General features: G+C 46.5%; 1 protein-coding gene across 1 annotated transcript in view; it reads left to right on the forward strand.

Moving 5' to 3' along the window:
- The window catches only part of LOC140391490 (uncharacterized), a 406,857-nt gene that overhangs the window by 199,745 nt on the left and 193,546 nt on the right, over positions 1 to 13,566 (forward strand). Inside the window, exons 5-8 of the mRNA XM_072476012.1 lie at positions 6,879 to 6,923; positions 7,007 to 7,069; positions 10,418 to 10,471; positions 10,580 to 10,606. Of these exons, the coding sequence (XP_072332113.1) occupies positions 6,879 to 6,923; positions 7,007 to 7,069; positions 10,418 to 10,471; positions 10,580 to 10,606 (189 nt within the window). The remainder of the gene's footprint in view (positions 1 to 6,878; positions 6,924 to 7,006; positions 7,070 to 10,417; positions 10,472 to 10,579; positions 10,607 to 13,566) is intronic.

Here is a 13,566-nt window from a genome sequence, read left to right on the forward strand (position 1 = left end):
CACAGGCACATAGACATACATTCAGACTCACACAGGCACATAGACATACATTCAGACACACACAGACACATAGACATACATTCAGACTCACACAGCCACATAGACATACATTCAGATATCACACAGGCACATAGACATACATTCAGACTCACACAGACACATAGACATACATTCAGATATCACACAGACACAGAGACATACATTCAGACATCACACAGGCACATAGACATACATTCAGACTCACACAGACACATAGACATACATTCACACATCACACAGACACATAGACATACATTCAGACACACACAGACACATAGACATACATTCAGACTCACACAGCCACATAGACATACATTCAGATATCACACAGACAGGTAGACATACATTCAGACATCACACAGACACATAGACATACATTCAGACACACACAGACACATAGACATACATTCAGACTCACACAGACACATAGACATACATTCAGATATCACACAGGCACGTGGACATACATTCAGACTCACACAGACACATAGACATACATTCAGACTCACACAGACACATAGACATACATTCAGATATCACACAGGCACATAGACATACATTTAGATATCACACAGACACATAGACATATATTCAGACTCACACAGGCACATAGACATACATTCAGACACACACAGACACATAGACACATTCAGACATCACACAGACACATAGACATACATTGAGACACACACATGCACATAGACATACATTCAGATATCACACAGACACATAGACATACATTCAGACTCACACAGGCACATAGACATACATTCAGACTCACACAGACACATAGACATACATTCAGATATCACACAGACACATAGACATACATTCAGATATCACACAGACACATAGACATACATTCAGACTCACACAGGAACATAGACATACATTCAGACTCACACAGACACATAGACATACATTCAGACTCACACAGGCACATAGACATTCATTCAGATATCACACAGACACATAGACATACATTCAGATATCACACAGACACATAGACATACATTCAGACTCACACAGACACATAGACATACATTCAGACTCACACAGGCACATAGACATACAGTCAGGCTCACACAGACACATAGACATACATTCAGATATCACACAGACACATAGACATACATTCAGACTCACACAGGCACATAGACATACATTCAGACTCACACAGGTACATAGACATACATTCAGACACACACAGACACATAGACATACATTCAGACTCACATAGACATACATTCAGACACACACAGACACATAGATATACATTCAGACACACACAGACACATCGACATACATTCAGACTCACACAGACATACATTCAGATATCACACAGACACATAGACATACATTCAAACTCACACAGACACATAGACATACATTCAGACTCACACAGACACATAGACATACATTTAGACTCACACAGGCACATTGACATACATTCAGATATCACACAGACACATAGACATACATTCAGATATCACACAGAGACATAGACATACATTCAGACTCACACAGACACATAGACATACATTTAGACTCACACAGGCACATAGACATACATTCAGATATCACACAGACAGGTAGACATACATTCAGACATCACACAGACACATAGACATACATTCAGACACACACAGACACATAGACATACATTCAGACTCACACAGACACATAGACATACATACAGATATCACACAGACACATAGACATACATTCAGATATCACACAGACACATAGACATACATTCAGACTCACACAGGCACATAGACATTCATTCAGATATCACACAGACGCATTGACATACATTCAGATATCACACAGACACATAGACATACATTCAGACTCACACAGACACATAGACATACATTCAGACTCACACAGGCACATAGACATACAGTCAGACTCACACAGACACATAGACATACATTCAGATATCACACAGACACATAGACATACATTCAGACTCACACAGGCACATAGACATACATTCAGACTCACACAGGTACATAGACATACATTCAGACACACACAGACACATAGACATACATTCAGACTCACATAGACATACATTCAGACACACACAGACACATAGACATACATTCAGACACACACAGACACATAGACATACATTCAGCCTCACACAGACATACATTCAGATATCACACAGACACATAGACATACATTCAAACTCACACAGACACATAGACATACATTCAGACTCACACAGACACATAGACATACATTTAGACTCACACAGGCACATTGACATACATTCAGATATCACACCGACACATAGACATACATTCAGATATCACACAGAGACATAGACATACATTCAGATATCACACAGACACATAGACATACATTCAGATATCACACAGGCACATAGACATACATTCATACTCACACAGGCACATAGACATACATTCAGACTCACACAGGCACATAGACATACATTCAGATATCACACAGACACATAGACATACATTCTGACTCACACAGACACATAGACATACATTCAGACTCACACAGACACATAGACATACATTCAGACACACACAGACACATAGACATACATTCAGATATCACACAGACACATAGACATACATTTAGACTCACACAGGCACATTGACATACATTCAGATATCACACAGACACATAGACATACATTCAGACTCACACAGGCACATAGACATACATTCAGACTTACACAGGCACATAGACATACATTCAGATATCACACAGACACATCGACATACATTCAGACTCACACAGGCACATAGACATACATTCAGACTCACACAGCCACATAGACATCCATTCAGACTCACACAGACACATAGACATGCATTCAGACTCACACAGACACATAGACATACATTCAGACTCACACAGACACATAGACATACATTCAGATATCACACAGACACATAGACATACATTCAGACACACACAGACACATAGACATACATTCAGACACACACAGGCACATAGACATACATTCAGACTCACACAGACACATAGACATACATTCAGACTCACACAGGCACATAGACATACATTCAGATATCACACAGACACATAGACATACATTCAGACACACACAGACACATAGACATACATTCAGATATCACACATAGACATACATTCAGACTCACACAGGCACATAGACATACATTCAGATATCACACATAGACATACATTCAGACTCACACAGGCACATAGACATACATTCAGACTCACACAGACACATAGACATACATTCAGACTCACACAGACACATAGACATACATTCAGACTCACACAGACACATAGACATACATTCAGACTCACACAGACACATAGACATGCATTCAGACTCACACAGACACATAGACATACATTCAGACTCACACAGACACATAGACATACATTCAGATATCACACAGACACATAGACATACATTCAGACACACACAGACACATAGACATACATTCAGACACACACAGGCACATAGGCATACATTCAGGCACACACAGACACTTAGACATGCATTCAGACATCACACAGGCACATAGACATACATTCAGACACACACAGACACATAGACATACATTCAGACTCACACAGACACATAGACATACATTCAGACTCACACAGGCACATAGACATACATTCAGATATCACACAGACACATAGACATACATTCAGACACACACAGACACATAGACATACATTCAGATATCACACATAGACATACATTCAGACTCACACAGGCACATAGACATACATTCAGATATCACACATAGACATACATTCAGACTCACATAGACATACATTCAGACTCACACAGGCACATAGACATACATTCAGACACACACAGACACATAGACATACATTCAGATATCACACAGGCACATAGACATGCATTCAGACTCACACAGGCACATAGACATGCTTTCAGACTCACACAGACACATAGACATACATTCAGACTCACACAGGCACATAGACATACATTCAGACTCACACAGGCACATAGACATACATTCAGATATCACACAGGCACATAGACATACATTCAGACTCACACAGACACATAGACATACATTCAGACTCACACAGGCACATAGACATACATTCAGATATCACACAGGCACATAGACATACATTCAGACTCACACAGGCACATAGACATACATTCAGACACACACAGACACATAGACATACATTCAGACTCACACGGACACATAGGCATACATTCAGACTCACACAGGCACATAGACATACATTCAGATATCACACAGACACATAGACATACATTCAGACTCACACAGGCACATAGACATACATTCAGATATCACACAGACACATAGACATACATTCAGATATCACACAGGCACATAGACATACATTCAGACACACACAGACACATAGACATACATTCAGACTCACACAGACACATAGACATACATTCAGACTCACACAGACACATAGACATACATTCAGATATCACACAGGCACATAGACATACATTCAGACACACACAGACACATAGACATACATTCAGATATCACACAGGCACATAGACATGCATTCAGACTCACACAGGCACATAGACATGCTTTCAGACTCACACAGGCACATAGACATATATTCAGACACACGCAGACACATAGACATACATTCAGACTCACACAGGCACATAGACATACATTCAGACTCACACAGACACATAGACATACATTCAGACTCACACAGACACATAGACATACATTCAGACTCACACAGACACATAGACATACATTCAGATATCACACAGGCACATAGACATACATTCAGACTCACACAGGCACATAGACATGCATTCAGACTCACACAGACACATAGACATACATTCAGACTCACACAGGCACATAGACACATTCAGACATCACACAGACACATAGACATACATTCAGATATCAGACAGGCACATAGACATACATTCAGACATCACACAGGCACATAGACATACATTCAGACTCACACAGACATATAGACATACATTCAGACTCACACAGACACATAGACATACATTCAGATATCACACAGACACATAGACATACATTCAGACTCACACAGACACATAGACATACATTCAGACTCACACAGACACATAGACATACATTCAGACTCACACAGACACATAGACATACATTCAGACTCACACAGGCACAATGACATACATTCAGATATCACACATAGACATACATTCAGACTCACATAGACATACATTCAGACTCACACAGGCACATAGACATACATTCAGACTCACACAGACACATAGACATACATTCAGATATCACACAGGCACATAGACATACATTCAGACTCACACAGGCACATAGACATGCATTCAGACTCACACAGACACATAGACATACATTCAGACTCACACAGGCACATAGACATACATTCAGATATCACACAGGCACATAGACATACATTCAGATATCACACAGACACATAGACATACATTCAGACTCACACAGGCACATAGACATACATTCAGATATCACACAGGCACATAGACATACATTCAGACTCACACAGGCACATAGACATGCATTCAGACTCACACAGACACATAGACATACATTCAGACTCACACAGGCACATAGACATACATTCAGACTCACACAGACACATAGACACATTCAGACATCACACAGACACATAGACATACATTCAGACTCACACAGACACATAGACATACATTCAGATATCACACAGACACATAGACATACATTGAGACTCACACAGACACATAGACACATTCAGACATCACACAGATATGGCAGATGTTGGGGTGTGAGGCAGTGGGGTTGGGGGTGGAATTCGGACAGCTGGAAGTGAGCCTCACAAGGGAGGCCATTGCCTTTATTATTGTCTGATTTTAACGACCGGTTTGCTGTTCTGAGACAGTGCCTCTCCAGGACTGACACCACCTCCTCTCCCTGCAGCTACTGTGCGCTCTGAAATAACAGGGATAAAATTCCCCACCCAATCTCCAGCTGTGACTTTGGTAGACACCAAGTCATTGAATCATTGTTTGATACAGAAGAGAAGGAGGCCATTTGGCCCACCATTCCTGTGCTGGGTCTTTGAAAGACCTCTCCAATTAGCCCCAAAACCCTGAAATGTTTTTCTTCTTCAACTATTTCTCCCATTCTGTTTTGAAAGTTATTATTGAATCTGTTCCACCGCCCTTTCAGCAGAACCTTCCCGATCTCAACAACTCGCTGCTCAATGGAACGTTCCCTCATGTCGCCGCTAGTACTTTCTCCCATTCTCTTCCATCGAAGTCCCCTCTGGTTAACCTCCCTCCTGCCACAGGAAACATTTTCTCCTCATGAACTCTCTCAAAACCCTTTAGAATTTTGAATGCCTTCATTAAATCCCCCCCCCCCGCCTTTATCTTCTCTGTTGTAAGGAGACCAATCCTACCTTCTCCAGTCTCTCCACATTAACTGAAGACCCTCATCCCAGTTCCCAGTCCAGTTAATCTCCCTCCACACCCTCCCCAAGGCCTTCACATCTCTCCTAAAGTGAGGAGGCCGGAATTGTATACAATACTCCAGCGGAAGCAGTGTCTATAAATTATGACAGCTCTCTCCAGGGTGTCCAGCAATCTGACAAAATGTAGGGAAAATGCTCAAAATGGTTAGATGCAACATTTTTGGACAATAAAAGAGGGATATCGGATATCGGATCAGATGAGATTATAAAAAGAAAATAACAGATTGTTCTCTGTGTCTGAAACACTTTGTTAATCAGCTGTTTAATTATTAATCTTCACGACACAGGGTCCCGCTGGTTCACCCGGATTCCCAGGGACCCCCGGATTACCAGTAAGTACAATCCCTCATTCTTCACAGTTAAAACACTGAACTGTTCCAAACAGAATCCCGCTGACGGATTTCCTCCTTCACAGGGGTTGCCCGGACAAGATGGCCCATCTGGAGCAGCAGGAATCCCAGGTTGTAACGGAACAAAGGTAAGCCTCGATACTGGGATTGGTTCCTCGTACAGAACCAGACCATTCAGCCCATCTACCCGCAGCAAGTGTGTTACTCCACCCTCCGAGTCACTCCCAGCTCCATGCTCTTTTACTCTTTCATGGAATGAGGACTTTGCCGGCTAGGCCAGCATTTTTTACCCATCCCTAATTGCCCTTGACAAGGTGGTGGTGAGCTGCCTTCTTGAACTGTTGCAGTCCCTGTGGTGTAGGTACACCAACTGTGCTGTTAGGGAGGGAGTTCCAGGATTAATATCCCACACAGTCCAACTCTATTTTCCCTATATGTTGTAATTGTCCCTTTAAGGGCAACACAGCAGAGTGAGGGTCACTTGCCCAGAGTGACCAATCGAGATTCAGACTGTGTAATCACCCCAAGGTGAGAGAGGCTCCTAAGCAGAGACGTTTTGGGAGCGAGTTACAGCTGCTGTACAATTCTTATTAATAAATATTGCTAGTGTTCATTAATGAAGTCTCTGAAAGCGCATCCTTCCAACCTCACTCCCCGCACCCTTTAATATCCCACCCAGTCTAATCCCACTCTCCCCCTCACTCCCCACACCCTTTAATACCCCACACTGTCTAATCCCACTCTCCCCTCACTCCCCGCACCCTTTAATATCCCACCCAGTCTAATCCCACTCTCCCCCTCACTCCCCGCACCCTTTAATATCCCACCCAGTCTAATCCCACTCTCCCCCTCACTCCCCGCACCCTTTAATATCCCACCCAGTCTAATCCCACTCTCCCCCTCACTCCCCGCACCCTTTAATATCCCACCCAGTCTAATCCCACTCTCCCCCTCACTCCCCACACCCTTTAATACCCCACACTGTCTAATCCCACTCTCCCCTCACTCCCCGCACCCTTTAATACCCCACACTGTCTAATCCCACTCTCCCTCTCACTCCCCGCACCCTTTAATATCCCACCCAGTCTAATCCCACTCTCCCCCTCACTCCCCACACCCTTTAATATCCCACCCAGTCCAATCCCACTCTCCCCCTCACTCCCTGCACCCTTTAATACCCCACACTGTCTAATCCCACTCTCCCCTCACTCCCCGCACCCTTTAATACCCCACACTGTCTAATCCCACTCTCCCTCTCACTCCCCGCACCCTTTAATATCCCACCCAGTCTAATCCCACTCTCCCCCTCACTCCCCACACCCTTTAATATCCCACCCAGTCTAATCCCACCCTCCCCCTCACTCCCCGCATCCTTTAATATCCCACCCAGTCTAATCCCACTCTCCCCTCACTCCCCACACCCTTTAATATCCCACCCAGTCTAATCCCACTCTCCCCCTCACTCCCCACACCCTTTAATATCCCACCCAGTCTAATCCCACTCTCCCCCTCACTCCCCGCACCCTTTAATATCCCACCCAGTCCAATCCCACTCTCCCTCTCACTCCCCACACCCTTTAATATCCCACCCAGTCTAATCCCTCTCTCCCCTCACTCCCCGCACCCTTTAATATCCCACCCAGTCCAATCCCACTCTCCCTCTCACTCCCCACACCCTTTAATATCCCACCCAGTCTAATACCACCCTCCCCCTCACTCCCCGCATCCTTTAATATCCCACCCAGTCTAATCCCACTCTCCCCCTCACTCCCCGCACCCTTTAATATCCCACCCAGTCTAATCCCACTCTCCCCTCACTCCCCACACCCTTTAATATCCCACCCAGTCTAATCCCACTCTCCCCCTCACTCCCCACACCCTTTAATATCCCACCCAGTCTAATCCCACTCTCCCCCTCACTCCCCGCACCCTTTAATATCCCACCCAGTCCAATCCCACTCTCCCTCTCACTCCCCACACCCTTTAATATCCCACCCAGTCTAATCCCACTCTCCCCTCACTCCCCACACCCTTTAATATCCCACCCAGTCTAATCCCACTCTCCCCCTCACTCTCCGCACCCTTTAATATCCCACCCAGTCCAATCCCACTCTCCCTCTCACTCCCCACACCCTTTAATATCCCACCCAGTCTAATCCCTCTCTCCCCTCACTCCCCGCACCCTTTAATATCCCACCCAGTCTAATCCCACTCTCCCTCTCACTCCCCACACCCTTTAATATCCCACCCAGTCCAATCCCACTCTCCCTCTCACTCCCCACACCCTTTAATATCCCACCCAGTCTAATACCACCCTCCCCCTCACTCCCCGCATCCTTTAATATCCCACCCAGTCTAATCCCACTCTCCCCCTCACTCCCCGCACCCTTTAATATCCCACCCAGTCTAATCCCACTCTCCCCTCACTCCCCACACCCTTTAATATCCCACCCAGTCTAATCCCACTCTCCCCCTCACTCCCCACACCCTTTAATATCCCACCCAGTCTAATCCCACTCTCCCCCTCACTCCCCGCACCCTTTAATATCCCACCCAGTCCAATCCCACTCTCCCTCTCACTCCCCACACCCTTTAATACCCCACACTGTCTAATCCCACTCTCCCCCTCACTCCCCGCACCCTTTAATATCCCACCCAGTCTAATCCCACTCTCCCCTCACTCCCCGCACCCTTTAATATCCCACCCAGTCTAATCCCACTCTCCCCCTCACTCCCCGCACCCTTTAATATCCCAGCCAGTCTAATCCCACTCTCCCCTCACTCCCCGCACCCTTTAATATCCCACCCAGACTAATCCCACTCTCCCCCTCACTCCCCACACCCTTTAATATCCCACCCAGTCTAATCCCACTCTCCCCCTCACCCCCCACACCCTTTAATATCCCACCCAGTCTAATCCCACTCTCCCCTCACTCCCCACACCCTTTAATATCCCACCCAGTCTAATCCCACTCTCCCTCACTCCCCACACCCTTTAATATCCCACCCAGTCTAATCCCACTCTCCCCTCACTCCCCACACCCTTTAATATCCCACCCAGTCTAATCCCACTCACCCCTCACTCCCCGCACCCTTTAATATCCCACCCAGTCTAATCCCACTCTCCCCCTCACTCCCCGCACCCTTTAATATCCCACCCAGTCTAATCCCACTCTCCCCCTCACTCCCCGCACCCTTTAATATCCCACCCAGTCTAATCCCACTCTCCCCCTCACTCTTTAATATTCCACCCAGTCTAATCCCACTCTCCCCTCACTCCCCACACCCTTTAATATCCCACCCAGTCTAATCCCACTCTCCCCGCACCCTTTAATATCCCACCCAGACTAATCCCACTCTCCATTTCATTTTAACCTTTGAATTAATATAATTTTCTGGGAGAGATGGTCAGTCTCTGATTGGTTGGAGCTGTTAAGATGGACAGAGGTTGATGAGCGTGGAATGTTCTGTTTCAGGGTGAACGAGGCCCGCTGGGACCTCCCGGTTTGCCAGGATTCCAAGGATCTCCAGTAAGTATCTGTCAATTCAACGTGACTTTGTAATTTGAAATTTCTGGTCAGGTGTGAGTGTGGAGTTTCGGGGTGTTATTTTCACAATGTTGTAATGTTGTTTTCCAGGGACAAGCCGGCATTCCAGGGATAAAGGTAAAAAGGCAAATTGACTTTTCAGTTTTTGTTCAAAAATTCAAGAAAGTGTGAAGAATCAGTCCGGGATAATCCATATTCCCATTGTCTTCCTCGTTGCCTCATCCATGTTTCCCACGGGAAACTCATCGTCATACAGTCAGAGGCTCAGGATGAGGCCATTCTGCCCTTCAATCCTGCCCCACCACTCAGTCAGATATCCTTAACTATCTTTTCTCCATATTTCCCAATGTGCTTATCAATAAAAGTCCATCACCCTCAGCCTGATATTTATTGCTTCCTATTATTGGATAAATATGATGTGGCGATGCCGGCGTTGGACTGGGGTGGGCACGTTAAGAAGCCTTACAAGACCAGGTTAAAGTCCAACAGATTTGTTTCGAATCACTAGCTTTCAAAAGAACAAACAAAGAACAAAGAAATGTACAGCACAGGAACAGGCCCTTCGGCCCTCCAAGCCCGTGCCGACCATGCTGCCCGACTAAACTACAATCTTCTACACTTCCTGGGTCCGTATCCCTCTATTCCCATCCTATTCATGTATTTGTCAAGACGCCCCTTAAATGTCACTATCGTCCCTGCTTCCACCACCTCCTCCGGCAGCGAGTTCCAGGCACCCACTACCCTCTGTGTAAAAAAACTTGCCTTGTACATCTCCTCTAAACCTTGCCCCTCGCACCTTAAATCTATGCCCCCTAGTAATTGACCCCTCTACCCCGGGGAAAAGCCTCTGACTATCCACTCTGTCTATGCCCCTCATAATTTTGTAGACCTCTATCAGGTCGCCCCTCAACCTCCTTCGTTCCAGTGAGAACAAACCGAGTTTATTCAACCGCTCCTCATAGCTAATGCCCTCCATACCAGGCAACATTCTGGTAAATCTCTTCTGCACCCTCTCTAAAGCCTCCACATCCTTCTGGTGGTGTGGCGACCAGAATTGAACACTATACTCCAAGTGTGGCCTAACTAAGGTTCTATACAGCTGCAACATGACTTGCCAATTCTTATACTCAGTGCCCCGGCCAATGAAGGCAAGCATGCCGTATGCCTTCTTGATTACCTTCTCCACCTGTGTTGCCCCTTTCAGTGACCTGTGGACCTGTACTCCTAGATCTCTTTGACTTTCAATACTCTTGAGGGTTCTACCATTCACTGTATATTCCCTGCCTGCATTAGACCTTCCAAAATGCATTACCTCACATTTGTCTGGATTAAACTCCATCTGCCATCTCTCCGCCCAAGCGTCCAAACAATCTAAATCCTGCTGTATCCTCTGACAATCCTCATCGCTATCCGCAATTCCACCAACCTTTGTGTCGTCTGCAAACTTACTAATCAGACCAGTTACATTTTCCTCCAAATCATTTATATATACTACAAAGAGCAAAGGTCCCAGCACTGATCCCTGTGGAACACCACTGGTCACAGCCCTCCAATTAGAAAAGCATCCCTCCATTGCTACCCTCTGCCTTCTATGGCCTAGCCAGTTCTGTATCCAGCTTGCGAGCTCACCCCTGATCCCGTGTGACTTCACCTTTTGTACTAGTCTACCATGAGGGACCTTGTCAAAGGCCTTACTGAAGCCCATAGACAACATCTACTGCCCTACCTGCATCAATCATCTTAGTGACCTCCTCGAAAAACTCTATCAAGTTAGTGAGACACGACCTCCCCTTCACAAAACCATGCTGCCTTTCACTAATACGTCCATTTGCTTCCAAATGGGCGTAGATCCTGTCTTGAAGAATTCTCTCCAGTAATTTCCCTACCACTGAAGTAAGGCTCACCGGCCTGTAGTTCCCTGGATTATCCTTGCTACCCTTTGTAGCGCACAAAGACTCCGTGAGACGAATAGAGTGAAGTCGATGAGGCTTTATTAAGCGTGTCTGTTCCCCCGCAGCTCAATAGTAGACTGGCCTGCGGGGGAGGACTCCGGCTTCTTATACTCCGCCTTCAGGGCGGAGCTAGAGGTCAACGGCCAACCAGGACCCGGGATCTGTCAGCCAATGACATTAGGGCTTCCAGTCCCACATGACCCCCAATACATACTACCACATTCACCCCTTGTCAAAAATGAACCCGGCGGGGTGATGCTTCGTATGGTGGTAAGGGTTTACAGGGCTGGTCCTGGGAGGAAAAAAACATTCACATGGCAATACAGTATTGTACAATTTTGTCCTGTTTCAACTATTTACAGAGGGTATAGGGAGAAAAGCAAAATGTTCTTGTGAAAAGTCCATATTTCGATTTAGATCGACGCCACGAGTCGGTCGGGCGGTCTGGTCATCCGTGTCGATCGCCTCGGCCCCGGTGGTGGTGATGGTGCTTGTATCGGTGTTGTCGTCTCCGGGAGCCTTACGGTTTCAGCTTGGGCTTTATTCTTGGTCGGGCCTGAGGGGAGGGGAACTGATCCTCCTGGGAAGGGGGCGGTCGCGGGGTGCGGCGGTGGCAGGAAGGGGGGGGGTTGGGTGAATGGTGTCGGGGGGGTGTGTGTGTTGCCGGCGGGCGCCTGATCCCGCAGGGAGACCGTGTCCTGTCGGCCGTCGGGGTACTCCACGTAAGCGTACTGGGGGTTCGCGTGGAGGAGGTGAACCCTTTCGACCAACGGGTCCGCCTTATGTGCCCGCACATGCTTTCGGAGCAAGATGGGTCCTGGGGCCGCCAGCCAGGTCGGCAGCGACGTTCCAGAGGAGGACGTCCTAGGGAAGACAAGGAGACGCTCATGAGGCGTTTGATTAGTGCTCGTACATAATAACGACCAGATGGAGTGGAGAGCGTCCGGGAGGACCTCCTGCCACCGTGAAACTGGGAGGTCCCTGGACCGTAGGGCCAGTAGGACGGCCTTCCAGACCGTGCCGTTCTCCCTCTCTACTTGCCCGTTCCCCCGGGGGTTGTAGCTGGTCGTCCTGCTTGAGGCTATGCCCTTACTGAGCAGGAACTGGCGCAGCTCGTCACTCATG

This window comes from Scyliorhinus torazame, chromosome 15 (genome assembly GCF_047496885.1).
Source record: "Scyliorhinus torazame isolate Kashiwa2021f chromosome 15, sScyTor2.1, whole genome shotgun sequence".
NCBI lineage: Eukaryota > Metazoa > Chordata > Chondrichthyes > Carcharhiniformes > Scyliorhinidae > Scyliorhinus > Scyliorhinus torazame.